The 24,753-nt window shown below is 43.0% G+C and overlaps 1 protein-coding gene across 3 annotated transcripts in view; it reads left to right on the forward strand.

The window, feature by feature from the left end:
- RREB1 (ras responsive element binding protein 1) overlaps positions 1–24,753 on the forward strand; it is a 122,132-nt gene that overhangs the window by 70,868 nt on the left and 26,511 nt on the right. For all 3 annotated transcript variants that reach the window (XM_084213811.1, XM_084213813.1, XM_084213812.1), the window contains 2 exons: positions 11,730–11,874; positions 13,023–13,162. In XM_084213811.1, the coding sequence (XP_084069937.1) occupies positions 11,730–11,874; positions 13,023–13,162 (285 nt within the window). The remainder of the gene's footprint in view (positions 1–11,729; positions 11,875–13,022; positions 13,163–24,753) is intronic.

A 24,753-nucleotide genomic window follows, 5' to 3' on the forward strand; every position in this document is an offset into this window, starting at 1 on the left:
CTGGGACCTCCATGTTTTAAAGAAGGTTAAATTAGAAAGAGAGAAGGAAAGCCTTTTCAACAACAATACAGCAGTAAGAGTCTGTTTCTCTGTGTCTTTGATTTGAATTAGAAGTCTACAGTATTTTTAATTGTTCCAGGAAGAAACTTGTCTGTCTCACTGTTGCTGAGTAGATTTACTTCTGGAAAGACTATATATAAACTTTTATTTAGTTAACATGGCTCACAAATAGGGAGCTCAAAAAAACCCCTCCACCAGTATCTTCAGCAGTAAAAGACTCCGGATGACCTCCTGTGCCACAGAACCTCTGTGAGCCCTCAGACCTGAAAGGAGATGCCACGATTTCAGATGTGTTACTTGCTGCTTGTAGGCTTGGACAGTATCCCCCTTCAGTTATCATTAAAGAACAGCAAAGGAAGTTAACACAAAAACATGAATGCTGAGATCTGATTAGAATCAAGCGAAGCAAGGAAGTGCAGAGTTAAGATTTATATGCAGACCTTAATTAGCTCCATTGTTCTTGAGAACCTAAGCGTACACAATGAGGAACATTATACTTGCATCTCCAGAGCTGCTCAGTACCTAAACATAAGACTTCAGTGTGCTTTTCAGTCCTAGATTTTCTCTGTGTATGCCTCTGCACAAGTCTAATCTTGTGCATTGCAAGGCTGTGGGTTCTTATGTTTTGGTTTTCTGCAAGGCAAAAAAAGGGGACAGTCTTAGTGAGTTTAAGTTTCTGGTGTGATTTGTGTCGAGAAGAAGGTGGTCTGACGTGGCAGGGTAATGCCGCCCTGCTCACGGGCAGTAACATGAATCTCTCGTAGAACAGAGCGTATTGAGCGTGGCTTAGTGCTGCTTTGTTACCCGTGTCACAGTTCAAATAAGCACAAGCCACTTGACAGATTAGACTCTAGTCTCAGAGCACATGGCAGTGCAAGACCTTGATCTTTCCACATAAGTACCCTTTCAGGAATATCACCTCCTCTGAAGGTCTAGTATTCTCAGGGATGTTTCCTCCCCTTCTCACCTTGAAGAGCTACAAAATAAATACAAGCCTTAACTTAGCAAGCACTAGAAAATCCAGGTGATCTTTGTGACGAGTCGAGGTGCTTTTAGTCCTCTGCCATAAACCTGACATGTGATTCTTGTGGACATGTTAGCTCTCAAGGTTAACAAATAACATGTTGTTTTATTCGCTTTTTGGTTGGTGGTTTGTCTTGTAGTTTGTACTTCGGTTGGCTGAGTCTCTGTAGAAAATGCCGGTGGTGAGAAAGTTTGCTGAGAGAGTTTGTATGTTAAGGTTATCTTTGTTCAGCCTGTTGTGCATGCATATCAGAAATACTTGCATCACTTCTCTCATGAACATGTATTCCCTATCCTCCTATCCCCTGGAAAGATTCCTGGGCAAAATACCCACGAGAATGAGGAAAAAGTCTATCACAAACTGCATTTGTGGTTGCTGTTATTCCACCTTTAATGTATGTCTTCCAGCTTTACGTTTTTTCCCCCTAGTATCTAACCTGCTCAACCTGTTCTGGTTCAGCATGCTGGAACCAGCAAACAGCAGAACATACCCCCTCTTAGGGTCAGCAAGTTTTTTCCTCTTTCTTTCCTCTCCTGTTTTAAAAATAGGCTATTCCATAACAGTAGATTGACAGCATTGGGGTAAGCTTCTGTAGCTGTTAAAAAAAATAAATTAAAAAAGCAAGGGGAATCTTGTTATTGCACTTAGCCAGATCCTTTCATTCGGGTTGTTGAGCCTTGATGCTCCTATGCACCATATACACAGCTTAGCCAAAGATACAGTCTTTAAAGTAGTAGTGCCATTATACAACTGCTAAATAGCACACCATCTGCAAATACTGCTTTCTGTTTCTTGAGGGTATCTATAGATATGCCAAGTTCTTCAGACTGGTCTCTTAGCTGAAGTTTGCTAAACACTCTTAAGTGATTTTTTTTGTAAATCTTCAGAGTCAGCTTTCCAGTGCTGACTCATGTGGAAAGATATCTTGAAACAGATAAGATGTCCAACTTGTGTGTGGCTCATTTTTTACACCAAGACCCTTCAGTGGTATCTTTTTTGACAGTTTCAGATAGAGGGGAGAGAGACTAAGGTGACGATTGTTCATGGACTGTTCATGAATTCCCCTTGAGGGCTAAATTTCTCAAAGTCCTGTAAAGTCACAGGTCATGCGGGGACTTTTATTTCCAGTTTGACTAAACAGACAAGTAACAAGATGTGAAACTTCTTCCTAGTGCTTCTCTCCTCAGCAAGGGAACACTCTAAGGAAAGAGGACCACATGTTCAGGAACAGGAGAGGAAATGGGCTGAGCACGTGAAACTGCTTTTGCTAGGATGCCATCCTCAGCGCTGGGAAGTTTGCAGTTTGTGTGTGTGCAGTGATAACCTTTTACTTCCTTGCCCCTTGAGATACTTGGTGGCTGCTGATAGCGGGGTAATGTGAAGAACCTGCTTTTAAGGAAGATGCGCTTCCCTTATCTCGTGCAGCTTCCTTGTGTGCGTGCATCTGTTGTGTGTGCGTGTTTGTGTGTGTGTCAGGGAGAGATACCCTGCTCCATCTGCACAGCGTCCCCAGCAGTGCTGGGGCCGTCTGTGTTTTCCTCCTTGAGCTGTGTGACGCAGCAAGTTGTTCTGTGCTGTGCCATGAGGATTGCTCAAGAGTGGAGTGTGAGAGGGAACCAACAGCAAGAGGGCTTGCCTGGTTCTGGGAAATAGCTGAGGCTTATGTTTGCTTGGTTAAGAAAAGGGTGTGGTTCTTGACAGGAGGCAGGACATACCTAGGACTTTTTTGACTGTATTTGCTCTTTAGGATAAATCTTTTCCCTGTTGTGATATACTTTCTCTGATTTTCTCTTTCACTCTCTTTCCTTTTTCCCCCGTTACTAAAATTTAAAATGGCCTTAATTATCCTTACCTCCTAATAACACTTATTTTCTTTAAACATAAAGTTTCCTGAAAAATCAGCAGTGAAGTAACCGAATAAAGTTCTATAGTCTGGTAACTAAAGGACATGCCTGAAAACCACAAATCTCTAAAAAGATTGAAGGAAACAGTTCAGAATGGCCCAGGCCAGATTTTTTGTACATTTGAAAAATATTACTTCTGCTTGATTTTACTGTTGTTAATACACTTTTTTTCCTCCAAGCTTAAGGAAGTATGGTGGCCTGAGAAGGATCTTGTTTAATAAAAGAGTATCTTGTCCCATATAAAAGTTACTTACAGCTTGGAAGTCTCCTTGCAGTATTTGGCATTGTTAATTTAGTTCTGCTCTGAACATAATGTGAACTGTGTGTGACAGCTTGGTGAAGCGGTACTGGGAAACTCACACTGCATTTCCTCCTCTTTTGCCCTCCCTTATGCCAGGGTTGATGCAAACTGCTTTCTTCTGCAGTACTTTGGGAAGCTTTGCTTTGGAGGCATGGTTTGAATCACTTCCCTGTCACAGCATCATCAGGCAAATATTTGTCTCCCTCTTTTTCCTTTGAGGTGTTCTGACAACGTCGCTGTTAGGGAATAGGAGTAACTTTGAGCCAAACTGGGAATGCAGCTGTATCAATTTCAGCCTGTTTGAACTTGCTGAGTCTGTGTAGCAAGTAGTTGCTTAAATGTGAATACAGAATAATTATTCAGAAGTGGTACCCCCCCTCGTTGGATTTGTAGATCATTATCTTTCCTCTCATGCTTACAACTTGCCTTTACTCACAGCAAAGCAAATTTTTTCTCTAGGATAAAAATATAGAATGCCCTGTGTGCATGTGTGTGTATCATATGTCCTTAGGTATCATGTATTGGCAGCTGCGTGGCACTGGCTAACTTTGCAGACTGTCCCAGCAGCACTGAAAAGAGATTTGAAATCTGTCATTCGAATTTAATCACCGGCGGCTTTTTCAGCCTTAGCGCACCCAGCCAGCCTTGGTGGATCCGAATAACAGCACTTCCCGTCATCCCAGAGATGCCTTCTGCCGGGAGCACCTCACTGCGCCGGGAGCCAGGCGGTGCAGCAGCCGCTGTGGGCTGGGGAGGATGCTGAGGACACGTCCATGTGGCACCTGGGGGATGCCGAGGGGGCAGCCACACCCGTGTGCCACCGCACGCTGCTGTGTGGAGAGGCTCCCAGGGCCACCTTAGCCTTGGTGCACAGCGCCAACAAGCGCTGGAGACTCCATGAGGATGATGAGGTGTGCTGCCATGCCGGCAGGATGGCACTGCCTGGCTGCCGTGGGGAGCGCTGGCAGGGGCATCTTCTGCTGGGCATACTTGCAGACATGTGGCTGAAATGAGTCAGGACATCCCAATCTGATCCTTCCTGGGACCTTTTTGCCCCACCCTACCCTTTCCCTGCAGGCACTTTCCTACCAGCATAGCCATAGAGGCCTCCACTGCTCAGCTTCCTTTGGTTTGTCCCATGCTAGGGTTTGGCACTAGAGTATATGGGGGTGCTTGAAATTTGTTTTGAAATTGCTCTGCAGTTGTAAAAGGGAGTTTCCCATGTGATTGGGATTTTGGTATTTGTCTCGTGACTTGCTGTGAAGTATATGTGTGTGTCTGAGGGCTTTTTGGGCCATTTTTGGGTTTTTTTGAGGATACAAATATTAAGCCAGAAAGAGAAGACAAACAGAAACTTGTTCTAGTACAGATCATGTCTGATTTGCAAAATTACCTGCATCTTTTTGGTTCCTGTAATCACAACTGGCAAGGGCTGAGTAGATTGCTCTCTTAAGTGGGTGATGTTGGTAATTAACACTGGAAATACATTGTCAATACAGATTCTCTACATGTTTTAACAAACAAACAACTGACTAAACTCTTTAACCCAAGGGCATAATGTTACTGCACTTTTGACTTAGGTTTCAGTCATATTCACGAGACTCTTAAGGAGGGACTTAGCAGCAGGGTATTAAATGATTGTTCCTAAAAATACTGCTGCTTCACTTTCTCTTTGTTTAGGATTTACTTCCTGCATGCATCAAATGGCAGGAGCTTTGAAGAGAAGTTTCCTGTGTTTTCCTACATTTCCAGACAATTTGGGCTAAAGTATCATTTTTTACGAAGAATGAAACAAAAACAGTGACAAAGATAACGTGACATAACAATATCTGAAAGGAGGGTAATTTTAAAGGCTGCCTTCTCTTTCTTTGAGACATTTTCCATTTCATGGGGCGTGAAGTGCCCTATGGTCCATCATGATCCAAATTTCGACCTGTCTTGGATGCATCCTGCATGCCTGTTCATTCTGATAGCACGGCACTATGTCAAATCAGACTATTTTTTTTCTAAACAGAGATGTTTGCTCATGTTCTGAAGGATAGACTTTTTTTTTTTTAATATTGAAAAGGGGTTTTATGATTCTTTAGAGTTTGTTTACTGTTATTTGGGAGGAGCCATGTAAGTGAAAGATCTTGAGACACAAAACAGTGAAAGATATAAAGGAATTGATGCAGCTGAATTGTACTGACCAGCGGAGTCCTTCCCAGACCAGTTTGAGAACTTGAGTAATTCTTTTTGTTGTAAGGGGAAAAACAAATTGTATTGTAAATAAGGTGAAGGATGGAAAGCACTGATTTTTATTCTTTGCCTTTGATTAGAATGATTGGATGTGTGGCTTCCTTGTCTTCAGATAAGCATCAGATGTATCAGCGGATTTTCCACTTGGTTTTGATACTAAACTGCCTAGAAATCACGAGGGAGATGAGGAATAATCATGTGCAATACGTAGAGTATAGGGTACATCTAGTGGTAAAGTGGAGAAACTTATAATAAAATGTGGGATATGAAGCCAGAACCTGAACTTGATACTGTCAGATGATCTCTCTGGACTGATAATGCCCAGATTCATTGGCCTCCCCACCGCGTTTCCACAGACATGAGGGAGGAGGAGGGTGTTTATACATACACTGGATTCTGTGCTCAAGAATTAATCTTGATTTAGATGCTGGGACTTTCCCAACCAGGCCTCAGTGAAATTGCTTGCTGCTCCCCCTCTGGACATGCTGCTCCTTCTAATCAGACCTACCTGGCATAAACGTCTCTTGACTGAAAGCCAGCAGTGCTTGTGCTGCCACAGTTCTAAGGGAGAGGCTTAACCCTGAACCCTGCTCAGGGGCTGCAAATGCACCCTTTTGTTCCATACCTTCCTGTAGGCTGGGCCTCCAAGCCAGACAGGCCTTTTTACTTTGGGACCTAAAGCATATCGGGAAGCATGGAAACTCAAGGTGCAGCTAGAGTGTACTTTTTTCTCCCCAGAATTAAGAGGTGAGGAATTCCCACGCATGCTGAGGGGTTATTTCTATCCAAGAGGCAAAGTGGTGCTGATCAGGTTATCTGCATGCAAAGCAGAAGCTCCTGGTTTTGTTCATAATTCAGTGGGACCCAGAGCCAGGAGCAGCTGCATCTTGCATTTGCCTCCTTCAGGATGCTTTGGCTGCTCATTCTAGCCTTGAGCCAGCCAGTCAAAACCTGCCCACGTTCTGGTTTTGGCATTGAAACTGTAGGCTGCCCTGTTTTGAGACCTCCAGAAAGCTTATACGATCAATATGCAAATCCCCTTGGCATTATGAAAATACATCAGCCCTTTTTAGAGATCTGGTAAAAACTGGGATGTGACCAGCAGGAGCTGCATGTCCCTTCAGGAGACCACATGCTCCCCTCCCCTCCCCATGAGTCACCTCCCACAGACACTGTTCCAACACCATCACAAGAGAAAAAGGAAAAAGGCACTTGAGTTCTACATTTGCCTATTACTACAGAAGTCTCTTCTTCAATGTAAAGTAGCAAAATATTCACTTGCTGCTTTACTAGTGGAATAGTCACTCTCCTGAAATCATGCTCTGCATTACAGCGTGGGGCTGGAAACTTTTTCTGCCCATTTGTTTTAAGAAGAAAAAAAAGAAGGAAAAAAAGCCGGGGGAATTCTTGTGCACTATCATCTTAGTCATCCTGCTCATGTGACACTGAGAGGGGAGGGTAAAGCTGTGGCAGAAGAGGGGAAGCAGAAGGTGATCCTCAGTGGGAGGATGGAATGAAAGGCAGTCAAGAACTTGAAAAAATGTGATTTTGTTGGGAGGGCTGACTGGCACACAGTCCTAGCACAGTTGGATCCTCTTGGCTCACCTGTGGAATTCTTTATGTGAGGGGGAGAGAAGAGATTATGAGGAGAGCTTTTTCTCATACAGCTGTGCTGCATATAGCATAGTACATAGCAAGGTATTTCACATTTTTTGCATAGCAGTTCTTAAACATTAAGAGTTTAGTTCAGAGGTGGATCAGACCATGTTTGGAAAAGACTTAGTTTCCTCTTTTCATTTTGTATTTATTTTTTGCAAATTTTTCTGGTTCTTTCTCTGGTCTAATTTTAAATAGAGTTCCACCACTTTCTTTGAGAGGTTAATCAAGGCTAGCTAGCACTTTGTACAAATGAGTCCTCCCTAATATTAAGCTCAAGTGTTTATCTCCTTCTGTCGTCCTGTGTATCATGGTTGGATTTTAGTGTTCTACCCTCAGCACTGTTCCAAGTGCATGTGTACTTGCATGCATGCTGGGGTGACTGTGCAGATTTCAAGGCTCTGTACCTTCCTGAACTTGTCTGCTGTACTTTGGTTGCTCTGTAGAATTCTGCCTCTGTAGAGGCACAATTCATTGATTTAATGTAGAAAAAGAAATTCAGGTTTCATCTGCTGGGATTCTGGATGTCTTCTGAGCTGCAGTAGTGGTCATTTTAAAGCGGCTGGTGCTTGTAACTTGTATCTGCAACTGAATATAAGCATTTCTGTACATGTCCTTACTTTGCCCTTCTTTTTTTCTGAACTACATTCTCACTTAGAGTGTTGAGTGTTTATCTTTATTTTTTGGAATTGATGAATGTCATATCATTTTTCTCTATCACTGTAAGATGCTGAAAGCCAGCCTGACTTATGAGCCTGTCTTTTACATTCTAAGTATGCCAGTGTTCTCAGGCCAAAATATGTTGTTATAGTCACAAAGGGAAAATAACTTCTAAACACAGCTTTGTTCCTGTTCGTCTTGTATCTTGGCAGGCTAAACAGTGAGGTTGAATATTTTCAGTGTTACATGTAAGATCTAATCAAGGCAAACTCCTCTAAAGGAGTAAGGCAACACAAATACTTCCCCCCCCCCCCCCCCCCCTTAATTATGGTTAGGAAATTTTTTAAGTAGAAGAAGCCTCAGTGAAGGGAGTGTTTGAAAGAAAGGTTGTGGATGTGACTTGGCATCTGCTGAAGTTCAGCCCATGTTGGGTGATAAATGTTGTCTCGAGGCAGAATGACATCCATGTTGCAAAGTAAAAGAGAGAGATGAAGATTGTGTCTATCCTTTGTACTTCTTGGCTTTATCTTCCCGCTTATCTTGGGCTGTAGCTCTAGTAATCTTTTTCCTCTCCACCCTTAACTTGATGCAGTGAAACTTGCTTAACCTGCCAAAGGAACAACCTGCTGGCTGTAACATGGGCAGGTTGTGACTCTCCTTGAGAACTCTGGAACCTGCTACTTTTGTTTCAGAATTTTTCTTTTTTTCCTTAATGATCACATGCATAGAGCTATCACAGCAGCTGTGATGTTTGACCTACACAGTAAAAGTCAAAGGTGCAGTCAGGGTGTCTTCCTGTTTATAGCTCAATAGCTTAGGCTGCTTCCTTTCAAATATGCAATACTAAAACATGAAGGGGGTCACCACATTCCTTGCTGTGGTATGGATTTCTGCCGTGACTTTTAGGACATGGCAAAAGCACACACATTGCGGGAATAAGAACTGCAAGCAGTTGGGGCAGCCAGTGACTGACACCAGACAGCAAAGCCCCCATCACTGTGGTGCTGTACCCATGCTAGCAAGCCCTGCCTTATTGGCAAACTTCACACTTCAAGCATAGCTAAACTGCTTTTGGGACTTGCAGGAGCCCGTGTGTTTGCATGCAATAGGTCATGCCAGGCAGAGGTGCTAGGCTGGGCTGGCACTAACCTGGAGGTCCCAAGGGTTTTTCCTGTTGGTGTGCTGTGGGTGTGCCATTGCATCCCTCTCAAGTAGGAACCAGCTCCATCAAAACAAGCAGAGTTCAACAGGTGGACAAACAGCAGGAGGAAAGAACTTAGCCCAAAGGAAGCTGTTTTGCATAGGTAGCTGCTAAACAGGAGTTGTGCATACTTGTCAATGGTTGGAAAGAGACTTTAAAATAAAATGGGAAGAAAAAGTCCCGCGCCCGATGCATAGCAGTTTTCTTGTTGTTTGTTTTCCGGATGAATGTGATTTAGCTTGACCGATTTTGCTCTCTAGCTATCTGAAAAGTAACTGGCCTTCAGACAAGCTGCCAGAGGGTTAAGCAGTCAGGCTGTGTGTGGTGCAGGCACAGACAGGCACAGTGAAAGCCTCTGTCCTTACTTTCAAGAGAACATTGAAACTGGAAAGCAGCCTTTACCAAAAAGAAATAATAAAAACATAGACAAATAATCCAAACTTCCAGGTTTTGCTTTGCTGTGCAGTTCAAATATTTTGATTTTTTGTTCCAAGATGCTTTCTGAATTTCGTCTTCTATCATTGTGGACAGGACCCCCTTGAACAAATAATTGATTTCTTCTCCTTTATTCTTGTGTGAATACAGACAACTGCAGCTTGGGCTGCTGTTTTATCACCCCTGAAAGAAGCTCTAGCTAGCACGAGAAGTTAGGTCAGTGTCACAAGGAAAAAAAAAAACCAAAAAACAAGACTGAAGAAAACAAGGCAGTAGAGTATCTATAGATGCCTTCCTGCAGATTTTGTGAGACAAGGTGGCACTGTGTGGATGAATCAGTTGCTTTGGTGCCTGTGGTGCCAGAGCTACCAGAGGGCCAAGGCAGGGGAGTGCGCAGCACTCTGTATGCTGTGTCAGCACTCTGGGTTTTCTCTGGCTTCTGTCAAACCTGGAGAGAGCCAAATGCTCAAACCTTCAGCACTCCTTCTCCTCTCAAATGGGTGATCGGCGGGGAAAGAGGTCAGACGATTTCAGCATCACTTCCATGATTCCATGTCTAATCTGCTGGGCACATCTGCACATAGATGTGACTGACAGGTGTCACCAGTGTCTGTCCACCAGTTGTGCAGCCAGTGAGAGTTACTGGGTATCTGGGGAAGCAACAGCTTTTTTCCTCGTGGACCTGATCCTCCAAGCAGCCCCAGCCTTGATGGATGCTGAAAGCAGGCAGTAGCTGAACAGGCATTTTAATCTTGCATCGGTTCTGGTACGTGTGGTGCTTTTGGCTTGAGGCTGTTCCTGCACAACACCCTGCAGTTTGAGACAGGCTATACTTGGAGACAGTGATTTAGATGCCTTATTTTTTTTAAAAGCTTCTGAGCTTGAAAAAAAGCATTGTGTGATGAGACAGTCTTCCCAGCAGCTCCAGTGGGGTCTGCTGTGGGTCAGTTTGGTCCAGTGTGTTATCTCAAAGCATCATGCCCTTGGCATCCAAAACTAAAACAGATTTTATATCATAACACCAAAGCAGTTATGAGGGCGTGCAAGACTTGTCTGGGTTACAACATTCTCTCATGTTAGAACATGATATTGTGCAGTCATGTTAAATGGCACTGTCCTGAGCTGAGTTGTGGATGTGACTTCTGAAAGATTTGCCCAAGTGCCATTAACATTGTCCCCATTGTGTTTCTTTGAAGTCAGTAGTGGGCAAAGTCAGTGAGTGCATCTCCCTCCTGCACTCACATATCTAGCTGTTAGGAGCAAAAAATTTCCGTTGTATCTAGGAGCATACATTTGATTTTTTTTTTTTTAAAGCAATATAAATTTGAAGTGAGGTTAAAGGCCATATCTTTAAAAAAAAAAAAGAAAATTGAAATTTCAGCTTTGAGTTGTCAGAAAAAAAAGCATGGCAGCAATACCTTCCATCTGACTGAAGGGAACTAGACAGCAGTGTCTTCCATAGGTTGCAAATACAGAAAACCAAGAGGCAAGTGGGTCAGGTAAACAGATATTAATGATGCTGCTTCCCGAGTAATTCTGCTCCTTTCCCTTTTCCTGTGTTTTTGTGACAAGAAATAGTTGTTTTCCTGGGAAAGCAGGTTTTTGAACATGCCTTGGCAGTACAGAGTTTTGCAACCTAGTGCACTGTAACAGTGGGACCAGATAATCCTGACTTCAAAGCTGCACTTGAAATTTGATACTGGGATCCACCATTGGGTTAAGGATGAGAAGGAAACAAATATATTTAAGAGATGTTGCTCTGGCATTGGCATATACAGATCTGTTTGAGGTACAGTCTCAAACTCTAGACAGAGAGCTGGTTGAAGATGAGGTGCTGTTTTTGCACTGAGAGAAGTGGATGCTAAGCTGCAGGCTTTTGCTTACTAGATTGCCACAAGACAGGGATGCTGGGTATGTGGATTGCTGAGCAGGTTTAGGCAGAACCAGGACCTCGTGGATGATGGGCAATGGGCACGGTGGTCGTGGAAATAGATGTTAGCAGGGCAAGTGTCGTGCTGTGAGTTGGGGCATGGGGGAAAGCTTGTGGGCTCCCTGCTGCAGCCCCTCACAGACCCAGGCATTGCAAAGGGCCCATGCTGGATCATGCCCCAGCTGTTTTTCAGAAGTTCAGGCCAGTTTATGGTGTCCTTTAAAGGCAAACCTTAGAAGCAGTGTTGGCATTAAAATTTACATCGGACTTCCTGCCCCAGATTTCCCTGCTGATGGTGTCTTCTTGCCCCTCCTGCTCAGGCACATGAAGATTCATGAGAAGGATCCAAACAGCACAGCGAGCACCACTCCCCCCTCGCCACTGAAGCGCAGGCGATTGTCTTCGAAACGGAAGTTCAGTCACGATGCTGAGCTGGACAGAGAGGAGAGGACACCTGCAAAAAAGGTTCTTTACAGGGCACGAAGCAAAAGATGTTCCTGGTTACCACCTAAATTGTCAGCTGTTTGGTTTGTGCAGTCAGCACAGACTTGTGGCAGTTCTGTACATGAGTTGCTTTGCTTATCCTGTGTAGCCAATATAGTTGTCTGGGATTGAACATTCTTTTCTAATTTCAGAGATTGAAATAATTCAATTTTTAAAATTATTTATTGCTTAAAATTTTGAATTTGCTTCTGATTTATAAATAATTATTGTTGGATGACAACAGGATGTACTATTCCTTTGCTGTTGCAGCTTTTCCCCTAGCCTTTTTTTTTTTCCTCCCATATATTTTGTAGTATTCTTGGAGGATGGTGATTTAAACTTAAAAAAACCCAAGTTTTACTTCAAAAGCAGCAGCAGATTAAGTCGGCTTTTGTCTAGATCTGGAGGCAAAGAAAATCTACAGTACATTTCCCTTTCACAGTAGCATAATCCTACCTTAGTGGAGTTGCAAGAGTGAGCAGAAAATATTTATTTGAGGGCTAGACGTTTCCATTAGGGTTTTGTTTATAAAATATTTTAACACATCTCAGTCATTTGTACAAAATGCATGGTGTCTGCCGAACTTAACTCTCCACTTACTATCTCTAGATGGCAAGCTAGTAGCAGTTCCATTTAGCACAGTATCCCTCGCTCTGTGCATGCTTTTCTCCCTCTAATCAGAAGAGAAGTATAGAAAACATGCAGAAGTTCATTGCTTCACCCTGAACCACTTGTTTTAGCATTTGGCAGTATCTCAGTGGCATAAATAATTTAGGCTGACAGCTCCTCTGGCTTTCTGAAGGGGGAGGAATGCTAGTTCAGTGGTATATGAACACATGGGTTTATAAGTTCTTCAAATCACACTTCCTCATTAGAACTGATATATCTGTGACTCAGCTGCACACTTTATCTTCTACCAAGCCTCCTTTTCTGTCATGCATGTTCTTAGACATGTCCAAGGCTCTGTCACTTATATTTCTCTTGAGGAATGTTTTTGTATTTGCTTGCAGCAAGGTTTCACATGAAGCCTGCAACTTTTTGTAAGAAAAAGGCTTTGAATGGGTTGCAAGTTTGGTTTGTTGCTTATGAGTTGGTCTAGTGAGGTTTTTTTTTTTTCCCTTTTTCTGAAGGTTCTCGAGGATGGCCATTCCGGTGAAGGGGATAAGAGGGCTGACGATGAAGTTTATCATTGTCCAGTGTGTTTCAAAGACTTTTTTTGCAAGTATGGGCTGGAGTCCCACATGGAAACACATCCAGATAATTCATTGAGGTAAGAGAGAGTACCCAGGGTGTCTCTGGTCACCAGACAGCCTGAAGAAGACTGCTGTGGGGGAGCAGGAGCCCCTCAGCCCCCTGCATTCTTAACTGCCCCACTTTGTGGTTTTGAGCAGGTTTTTTAGTGGTTTGCCTCATCTTGTGCCACCAGGGTGCTGTAGGACTTAATTTTATTATTTTTTGCAAATACAGGAAATCTTGCCAGTTAATAGCTGGAAATGTTTTTAGAAAAAATTAAAGCCCTTCTTCATCCCATTGAAACACATCACTGTTACATAAAACTGTAAAATGCCAACATTGCAAAATATTAACAAGATAAACTGAGGATACTTAAAACTTGATAAAAAACTTGATAAAAGTACTAAGGTGTCATCCTGTGAGATTATTCTGTTTGTGGAGAAGGCAGCTGGATAGAAAGGGTTTTTCAGTCATTGGAGTCTGAAGTCATTGGAAGGTAGCTGAGTTTCTGGTTTCAGACTTTCAACAAAATGTTTTATGCTTTTCTGCCTTTTGAGGTTAGGGAATGATGTGGATTTTGGCTTAAATGAGCTTTTCCTAACAAGGAAAAATTATTTATTAATTGGTCGGGAAGGTGCTTGAATGCTGTGTTTTGATTCAAGTAATTGCCTCTGGGATTCCTGAAACTGTTTTATTTCCTGTTTTTTACCATAGAAAAATGTAGAGCCAGATACATGAATATATAAAAGAAATTTTTCATGTCCAGTTGAAAGATGTAGAAAGGAGATTGTCCATTTGGAGAAGCTTGTCAGCATTTTAAACTTATTTTGGGATATTTGACTGTAATGATCTTTTTGAATGGGTGAAGAATTCAGCATCTTGCAGTATCAACACTCACTTCTGGATACAGATTCTTAACAGAATGACATAGAACAGAGGCATCCCATTCTATTAAATGCAATTAATTCTATTAAATTTTCCCTTTCCTAAATTTTTGTTTAGAAAACCTTTGTAAATACATGTAAAATACTTTTTAAATGCATTGTTAATGTTGCAGTTACTGGGGAAAAGAGTTGAAAGCTTGGTCCATTTAATAGTAGTTAATTAAACATACTGTGCTGTTTCTGAAGTAAATGAGGTAAATATTCATTATAGATCAAAGCTGAAACAGTTGTCCTCCAGTAAGAGCTCTGCAACCCCTACAAAATGGAGTCTGGAACAATTTTGCCTTACACTTCATGCTTTAGAGAAAGCAGCTGACATATTAGGTCATTACCCTCATTTTGAAGCTTCTCAACTTTGCAAAGAGATAGGACCTCTTTGCAAAGTTGTACTCCATGGACCTGAGTGGAGAGGTGGATTTTCTTGCTTTGATAAGATAATGGAATAGATATCCTTCTAGCTTGGTAGCTTTGCAGTCTACTGTGGCATGGCAGAAAGACGCAGTGGCTGTGCAGACATGCTGTTCCTCTTTATGCAGCTCTTGCTCTAGTATTAGACTTGCTTTGGGATAATAGTCTCCTAAAATGGATTTTGCTACCCTTGATTCTGTTGAGCAGCAAAGACTAGAATGTGTCCCTAAATCACGGTCACAGTTGTCAAGCTCTGTGAATATGATTTAAGAGTAGTGCTGGGATGCTTATCTTTATGGAATTGTCTAGATGATAGTAAGGGGGTTTTGTCAGGTATTTGCCTCAGCCATTTAACACGTGTCAGTGAAGACAGGACAAGGAAGATGTGGTCCTCTCTGGGCAGCTAATATATTAAGGTGCAACTTAGCCTGCCCATCTGGTTTAAACCACACCTTTTGTCCTAGTCTAGACAAGTCAAATGACACTGTCTGCCTGGCCCAGCCTGACAGAAAATCCTCTAGTAAGCAGAGCAGTTTGGACTGCTGTTAAGGTGACTCTTTCATGCCAAACGAAATGGGTTAAAATCCTTGGCCAGCAGGGGCTGTAATCCCCTGGTTCCCAGGGTTCTGCAATACTGTTTGTAGGATTCAACAAGACACAGAGAAAGTAGCATGCCTTTCTCAGTCCTAAGTACAAATGACTGAAGTCCTTTTGGTGAGGCTTAAGGGTGTTTTTTTGAGTGAAAGAGCCAAAGAAAAGAGAATATTTTGCTAGAATAGTAGAGCAGGAGACTTGTGTATATGGGTGTACTTGTGGCAGGGAAGCAAACTGCAGAAAGTTAGAAGGCTTTCATCAAATCCTGTTGTTGCCTTATTGTAAAAGACAAGGGGAAGTGACTCTTGTTAAAAGTTCAGACAAGCGAAAAAGCACAGTAACTGTGTTGTGAGCAAAGGGCAAGGAGTCTAACACCCCCAGTCTCCTTTTATTGCCCATACTGTAAAAGCAGAGTCACTTGATGGGGACCTGTGAGGAAGGATATGTATCCCAGAGTCAGATACTCTGGGTCCGGTGGTTCATTTGGAGCTGCTGCAGTAGGCAGTAGCCCAGCAGAGACTGTTTTGTCTTGATCAAAAATAAGTGATGGTCAATCTGCCTAGCCGATGCCTTTCGTTGTAAAGGCAGAGGTCAAACACCAATTCTTTTTTGCTGCCCTAGCTCCTATGTAAAGGATTGCAAACTGGCTCTGAAGCAGTGCAACAGTGTGCGCTGTCTTGACGGTGGCACCAGCCTCCCTGCAGAGATGCATCCGTGGCCGAGGCAAGGTGCCAGGGTGGGCAGGAGCTTCTGCCTGGCTTCCCTGTGGTTCTTTAATCCCACCATTTCAGTGGTGCTGTGCAAATACAGCCTCTTGCCCCCAGAGCTGTCTGAGTCTGTCCCTACCACCCTCTGCTAAGCAGCAGAAAAGTTAAGGCTGTCTGGCAGCCCTGGGATTAGTATGTGAGCAGCTAATTTACAGGGTGGACCATCACCCTTCCAGATACTGTCAAATGAACAACTTTAAATCACAGGGTTAGCTGTTCAAAGTCAGATGAAAAGACACTCCCCATTCTCTTGCCCAGAAATGCTTTTTCATGCAAAACACAGAGCAGTGAGCACCTCATTGTTTACTTGCAGCAGAATAAACAATTCTTAATCCACTGATTGTGTGAGAGGGACTCCTGCTTGGGAGAGTATCTCTTGATTATGTAAAATCCTAAATCGTGCATCCTTGTCTCCTAATTACGGTAGGAACTGCCCTGGTCTTGAGAGTAATAATAGGGCCCTTTGTCCCATTGACAATGGGCTGTGCCGCTGCATCTCCTTCATGGCATTACACCCCCTGGTCAGTCTCTGTCCTTTGAAGCCCTGTGCCCTGCACTCTAATTAAAGACATGAGCTGGCCCCCGGCAAGGTTGTCTGCAATGCCCATTAGCAGTGGGAGGTGGCCCAGGAGTGCTTTCTGACCCCCTTGGCCTCTCTACCTGGATTATTTAAAGAAGTCTGCTTCCCTGCAGCTGGGGCCTCAGGACGCTGTCTATTTTGGTGAGTTTGTATCTGAGTGTTGATATAATTAGCAGAGAGCTGAAACGCTGCACAGCCAATAGGGAAAATGAGAAACCTCACAGAGCAGGGGAGTTTCTCTGGAAACTTTAGTGGCACAGAGTTGCTGTCAGACGTGAAACTGTGCTTGTAAAGGTCACCTGACAACTCTAAGCAACGTCAGCAGTGTAAGCAGAGGAGATGTGAGGATTTCCCAGGGAGAAACCCCTCCAGATGCTATGCTGGGTTTCTTCTCTTTACTTTGGCAAAAATGATGGAACGGGCTTAAAGTAAAATGTGTGGCTTTTAAAAAAAAGTACACGAACTATAAAATTCCTCTCTTGAATGTCACTGTAGCCAGAGCATACCCTTTTTATTTCCTCTCTTTCTCCTCTAGGAGGTTTAGTGCAGTACGCTCTTGGTACACCAAGAGCTAAAGTATTTTTTATTTTTCCTTCCTCACATCAGCAAAGACACAATTATGCTGCCTCTCATGCCTAAGTATCTTCCTGTGGAGAGGAGGAGGGAGCTGGTTATGGTGTTGCAGTTACCTCTTTTCTTAGACTCATTCCAACATCATTTCTCAGCCAGAATAGTTGTGCAGTTTGATTGTGGTAAAAGGTTGCTTCCTAATGACTTATCATGAGGCTTTCTGATCACATCTGGTTCAGTGTGGCATTGCCTGCAGTTACAAGATTTGGTTTTGCTATATTTTTGTAAGATACAAGAAATAAGTAGACATTGTAGTGTGAGAGTTACTCTCTGCCTATGTCACACAGCTGACCTGGTGACCAGAACCAGTTGCCATGAATGTATTCAGGGGAGATAAAGTTTTTGACCTTCTACAGAGCCTGTCCAAACAGTGATTTAATATATTAAGCTTTGTAACTTGAAAATCCTGGCCATATTTTCACAAGGACAACAAAAGCAGTTCTCTTCCCCCAGGGTTATGTGCTTCTGTAAAACCTCCAAACAAAGGACACCAAAAGCTGTTCACAGCCTACCTTGTTCTTCAAAACAGCCTGCCCAGGTTTTGCTGAAATTGTGTAGAGGTTGAATTTGCCATGGAAAGCTATTGTTTTGAACAGCTCCCAGGTCAGTAACAGGTACAGCAACAGAAGAATTCAGGCTCTGGAAAGAGAAGTGTTAGGAGTCTGACCATTAGGATGTGTGGTCATCTGCCTCTAGTTTTGCCAGGGGTCTGGTTTTGCCACTGTGAGGTCTTGTTTTTGAAAACACTTGTGGGTGAAAAATGCTGTTGTTGTTTCTTGGTGTTACCTGGCTTCACCAATATGGAATGGACAACTTAATGCCATAGGCATGGTCTTCTGGACTCTCTGGGTAAATTGAAGATATCTGTCACATGTAGCTTGCAATTCAGGCAGGCTGGTCACCAGCCAGCACATCCACATTCTTCAGTGTGTGGTGGGATGCTGTCAGGCACCTGGACCTATGTCCCAGTTTTTAATCATTTTAGACAATGTCCATGAGCAGCTCCATTTAAGTCAAGACAAGAGGAAGTGGGTTTTGGGTGAAAAAGATACCAGCTACTTAGAATATGGCATGATTATTGCCCAGTTACTGTTCTTCAAGGCAGTTCTGCACCCTGGCTTTAGGGAGATAAAATAGGAAAGAAAAGAAACAAATGGAGATTTAAAGTATGGAGATTATTTCAGTCATTAGCACCAGGAGAAAAGACTAGTACAATGTTAGATTTTTGAAGCAGTATTCTGACCATGTTAAAGTACATTGAACTGAATGTTAGAAGGAAAAAAAGGAAAACAGCCAGAAAAAGACCCTAGTGCCATTCCTGTTTTTGCAGATGCATATCTAAGCAAGTTTAGGAATTCACTTTCTATCTGTTCTCTCCTTATATAGTAGGGATAATCCTTCTGGCTTCCTTATTCTGAAGCACACTGCTCTCTACATGTGGCAAGCCTTTTGTGGAGAGAGAGTGTTAGTGATGCTACAAACGTGCGGGAGTGAAGGTGTTTGAAAACTAGATGCTGTTTGCAATTAATTTTACTGTGAGACAAAACTATGGGTTCATGGGTTTACGCTTCTTCCTGCTAGTTTGACACTGCTGTTATTGGAAGCAACTTGAAGGATGAATGACAAGTCATCTTCATTTAGCATTGTGAGGTTATAAACTACTTTTCTCTCTGTCACAACTGTTGATATGCATATAGCCTCATTCCTTGTTAGCATTGCAAAATAAGAAACAGTATGCTGTTTTCATGAAGATGGATAATTCTGAGGTTGTTGTATTCTACACAGTTGTTGAGAGGGATGGAGAGCACTCCAGCATAGACATGTTCGTGGACCTCCTTGAGCTCCGCTTTTGGCATACTATATTTTGGGCCCAATACTTCCTTTTTTAGTCACAGAGCAAGGACAGTTTAGGTAGAAATTGCTCTGGAGTTATTGAGTACTAACACAGTTAATGCTACAAAACTTGTTACAGCCAAAGATGGCGGTGACAAGGGGCAGTAGTGTGACACTGCCAATTCAGCTCTCAAGCTGTCTGCTCAGTGTCTTTCTGATAGAAACTAGGAACCAACTCCTAATCTCTTGCTGGCAGCATTTTCAATGCAGGAGTAATTCCATGAGACAGCTGATGACGATGAAGTCCAGCTCTGGTCATAACCAGAAATATGCTGTGGTACAATGCAGTTCTTGGTGAGGCAGAGGAGAGGGTGTGCAAGCAAGCTGGTGAATGCATCCTTTTACTGAGCAAATGGAGAAGTAGAATCAGTGGGTTGTCTTGCAAAAGCAGAACAGAACTGCATGTTACATGCCTTCTGAAGTTCCTGTTCAGAAAAGAGAGCTGGGAAACATCTGAAGAGCAGCGCGAGGCCAACGCTGGCCTAGAAGTGGTCAGCTCACATCAGGGAGCTCATTGTGTGAGGAAACTGGGAATCCAGAGCAGCCGGATAAAAATATTGGCTGGTGAATGGACACAGGGAGTGATGCTCTCATGTGAAACTGTGTGCTGTGTCACATGCTGTTAAATATCTTAGCTTGGCTGCCAGAATAGAAAGTGGGCAAATGCAAAACTGACTGTAGAGGAAAGCTGCATGTAAAAAGGGCATGCAGGAGGGAAAAGGGGCTGAGCCAAAATAGGTTATTAGCACGCCTGCCTGATCCTAAGGAGCAGGATTTGTTTATTTGCAGGCTCTCTCAGAGTGCTGGGTGCTGCTCAGCATGTTGGCAGTCATGTCTGCATGCTGAGCATATCTTAACCTGCAAATGTAGATAAGGGCAAGGGCCTGCAATCCAGATTCAGCTGCGCCTCTTTGTGAGCCCTGTTCTGATCAGTGGATGCTTATAGGATAGAGAAACCCCTGGAGATGTATTTCTCCATATGTTACTCATGAAAAGTGGTGGCCTTTTTTTAACATGGTAGACACATAGATTTCTTTTTAAACTCTTGCTGTTAATTTAAAAATTACAGAAGTACTTGGATTTCATATTTGAAAGATGTGCTAGAAGATATGAAGAGCTTTTCATTTCTTACCTTGAAAGAATACCAGAAGGTTCACAAGAGTTGATGTGCACAAATAACTGTTACTCTGGATGTTGCGCAGCTTCTAATTTTGGTACCTGTAGAGACTATTCTGGTCAGGTTTTTTTGCCCCCCAGATATGTTTGCCCTGACTATTAAACCCTTAAATTGTTTAAGTTGATCTTCATCTCTTTCTCTGTGATTCTGACCAGCCAAATTGTTGATACTTCTGTTTTTTAAAACTTTGACCTTTATTAAGTAAAAAAAGCCATTATGAGAAAATGACTACTTTGTGTGAGTGTCTGCAGGCCATCTCCCCTTTTCCCATTATTTTGTCTTAGTTGCATGTTAATTGTGTTGAAGTAAATGGTAGAGTAAGCTACTGTTTCACCAGGGCAGAGGTGTTTAAATCGGGCACTGTTGAAGTGTTGCTGGTAAGTGCAATTCATTACAGTGTTAGGAAGAAGTTTTTACTCGTTTTTCTTTGCTCACCTACAAAGGAAGTTTAAACATGACACAGCATGGCTTGTGCCTTTTTATTAACTTATAGCAGTTAATTTCACTGGAGTTACTCTGATGGGGGAGTCGCTGGTGTGGACACTGGCTCTGCTGCATGCTGACAAATTTCTAAAGCACAACATCACCCTGGTTTATATCGGGTCTGTCCTGGCTCCTGCACGATTCTTTTCTTGCCTGGACCACAGTGCAGCTGTAGGAATGTACATAACGCTGTGCATCTCTCTATTAATAGAAGGGTTGGTACAGGGGGTTCAGCCTTGGCTGCACCCAAGGGTGGCTTGGCTTCTTTGAGGGAGAGGATTAAAGAGTGACAGAACATCGGTAACAAAATCAGAGGGCCAGTGTGGTAGTGGAAGGAGGGCAAAGTTAAAAGAAAAGTGCCTCTTTTGCCGAGGCTGTGAAGCAGCATGCACTGAACATCTAGCAGACTGTGTCCATCCCCTTAGGCACGAGGGAAGGGGAGGGGAGGCTCTGCAGCTGGCAGAGAGTTGGCTCCTGGTGCTGCTTGTGGTTCCAGCACAGCCCCATAGCGGTGGGCGAGGTCGAGATGGCAGAGCAGCAGGTCCTGCGGGGTCAGACACGCTGGGGAGCTGCGGGGGAGGGAGGCAGGAGCGGGCATTGCAGGACAGCAGGAGGACCTGGAGGGAGGCAGGAGCGGGCATTGCAGGACAGCAGGAGGACCTGGAGGGAGGCAGGAGCGGGCATTGCAGGACAGCAGGAGGACCTGGAGGGAGGCAGGAGCGGGCATTGCAGGACAGCAGGAGGACCTGGAGGGAGGCAGGAGCGGGCATTGCAGGGCAGCAGGAGGACCTGGAGGGAGGCAGGAGTGGGCATTGCAGCACTGCTGCTTTTCCATCACTCATCTGCAGCAAATGGGAGAGATTAGGGCGGCTCTTGGATGTTATTTCCCAAGGCCCTGGGTGTGGAGGGCAGGAAAGGTTGTTTTTTGGTTTTTTTATCCAAAAGGAGATGAGTATCTGGGCCTGGGTGGGGTTGCACAGGGGCAGAAACCAGTTGGCTCTTTCTCATCTCTCTCACTTTGCCTTGTCCCTGAAGAAGTGAAAGAGAAGCAAAGGAATCATTTCCTGAAGGGGAACATGTCTGTAACCTGCTTTTCTTTCACAGATAGTGAAAGCCCTTGTGTTTCAAACCATCCTTTCTCCATCTCCCCCTCCTTGCCAGGCTCCCCTGCAGCAGGACATTGCCAGTGTGGAGACTGGGAGCCTGCTCCCACTGCCGGTGTGGACATGAGTCATCAGCAGGGAATCACCCATCTTTCTTTTCTACCCAGTTGTGTTATTTTTAGGTCAGCATAGGAATTTCTTTGCTCATGACAGCCACATTAATTCTGCAAATAACTTTAAGAGAGAAGGGAGAATAATAACAACAGAGATAGAAAAATACACGGTACCGACTGGGAATTTCAATGGGAGGAGTTAGGCAACTTCCTAACTTAATTGTGTATTAATGACTTCTGTCTCAGGATATGTTTCATTCTTTTTGTTTGTTTTCCTTGCTTCTGTTTGTGGAAGTTGCTAAAGAGCATGGACAGGAAAGGAACAAAGTGGTACCAAGCTTTTTATTTTTGATAAGGCCTAGAAATTAAGACTGTTTTTATTTATTAACATCCACAATATGGACAACTTTGTATTAGTGAGCTGCATGGGTGAAAACTTCAGGTTTTGGTCTGTGTGGTTTCAAAAGTACAAGCAGAACAATGGTAAATATCACTTGTTTGCCAGCAGTCTTGGGTAATGCAGAGCATAGTATTTTGTTTAATTTCTTGGTAACATAATGGTTAATACAAATATTTGGCATTTTTGTCTTGACTACTGAAATATAAAATCTAGAAGGATTTAGTGGTTGTCTGCCTTACTCTTAATCAAAATCAAGACTGATAAATTTTGCTAAAAAATTGGCTCTGCATTTCCTTTTTAAAATGTCTTTCCATTTCTTAAAGAAGGACAGCTATTTCCTCTGCTGACAAATTTGAGTTGTCTCAGAGGAGAGTGTAATGCAAGGTAACAGGCGCTGCTTATGTAAACTTTCCTTGCAGAGGTGCCACTTACTAAGTGTAGCAAATCCTGCCTTGCCCCCTTGAACAAACAGGCTTTGCAAAGCACTATTTCTTAAAGCCTGTTAAAATGATTTTATATCCTAATTAGCATTACACATTTCAAGAATACTAACTTATTTTAGAAGAAAGCTTTTTAATGGTGTGTTTTAACATAAAGATGCATACACTTGTCTGCATTAAGAAAATTTTAAAAGGAAAGAAAAGGTGCACTGGTGTAGTAATAATTAATCAGATCTGCCTGGTGTGATACATGGCCCAAGCACCAGGGGCAGCCTGGTTGTTGCATTGTTATATTTTGGTTCTGCTTTTGTGTTTTAAGAGTTCGGTTTCCTTACCTCCTTGTTTTTTATACCTCTGCCAGTGAGCCAGTCTTAGTATTATATTTGCATTGTTACAGATGTGAGCAAGTCCAAAACATAAAGACAATTGAGAATTAAAGTAATTTTAAAGGGGCCTTAGCTGCTAAAACAGTTTTTTCCTTTCTACTTAAAATTTAATCTCTATACTTGGAACTGAACAGCTTTTTTCTCCTTACTTTGTAATCATATTTATAGAAAAATTGAAGACTGTGGCCAAGACTAGCAATCACATGATAACACAGCAGCTTTTATTAGATACATCTGGAAACTTACCTTGCAAGTAGAGTGCTTTTATCTCTGCACAGGTGTTGAGCCACTGCTTGGCCTGTTGTGCTGACAACCTCAGAACCTGTTCTCATCACAGTTCTCTGCTGCCATGACATCCCTGTTTGACTTGGAACTGCACATGAGCAGACTGGGGAAGTTTTATGGGGAGAGAGGCCTCTCTGTTGTTTTTTTTTTGTCTTGGTTCTTTTGTATGTTTGCGGAGGGTTTTTTTGTTGTTTGGCTTGTTTTTTGTTGTGGGGGTTTTTTTGTTTGTTTGTTTGTTTTTAATTCATCTTGAGCAAACTATTACCATATGTTTCAGATGGATATGCTGGACTTTTCAGACTTTCCACAATTACTAATTTTTTTTTAAAGCAGTTTAAACAAGATGAAAAAATGTTCATATCACCTAGGATTCCTTTCTCCTTTCCTTCTTAAAATGTGGGTCTAGGTTTAAAAGTACTGTAGGCAGTGACACTACTCAAAGGTGGAAAATAGTACTGATGACAAAATTGAGAAATTAATAGTTAGACTCCCTTTAAAAAAACCTAATGCTTCCAATTAATGCGCTGCTAGGCATAGAGCTTACTCCATTTTAAATTAACACATGCAGTGCAGTGATGCTTGCCTTAACTAGTTAGGTTTTGACACTTAGTAGCTCTAAGCTTTCCTTGGAGGTGCTAGGAGTCCATACCTGGATCACAGAGGAAGGCAGGGCATCCACAGCTCCTTCCACGTGGTTCTGTAAGCTGTGCCACCAGGGCAAGGTGCTGAGCTGGGGGGCAGTGCATTTACATGCCCTGAAGAGCCTGCAGCTTGAGGTGACACACATGATTTATCTGGATGGTTCTTTTTTCAGCCAGGTGCTTTTTTCTGACCTAATGAAAAAAGAGCTTAATCTTTCTCCCCCATTCTCCTTTTTGTTTGCTGCTTTTTCACTCACCGCAAGGAAAATAAAAGATAAGGAAGAAAGAGAAAAATAAATATGCTTACTAAAAGAGAAAGCTTATATTCCTTTTATAAGATACATTACTTTTGTTCCCTTTGCATGGAAAACACCATTTTTAACTGGCAAATTTTTACTGTCTTGAGGCTAGCAGTTGATACAGGTGTACTGTGAAGGACTTTCACATGGGTGTTTGCTCTGAAAGATTAACTCTCATGTGCAGCTTTTGATGGGACACCCAAATAAAGTGATGCTAAAAATCAGCGCATTGCAAGAGGGAGGTGAGGAGAAGTGCAAGATGAACAAAGCACACCTCCCTGCTTTGTGGGATGTGTGGCTGCTTGACAAGGAGCACTGGGTCCTGCTCAGCCCAGATCCTGGAGGTACAGTGGCAGGAGTCAATGGTCCCAGTAGTTCTGTGGTGCCATCACTGGTAGCTCTGCCTGCCCTGTCACACACAAGGGGATACAGCTGCTGTAATGGGTTCCTGGGCCCAGGACAGGCCAGGTACATTGGGACCCCAG

The sequence above is a fragment of the Fringilla coelebs genome (genome assembly GCF_963513975.1).
Source record: "Fringilla coelebs genome assembly, chromosome: 1".
Lineage (NCBI taxonomy): Eukaryota > Metazoa > Chordata > Aves > Passeriformes > Fringillidae > Fringilla > Fringilla coelebs.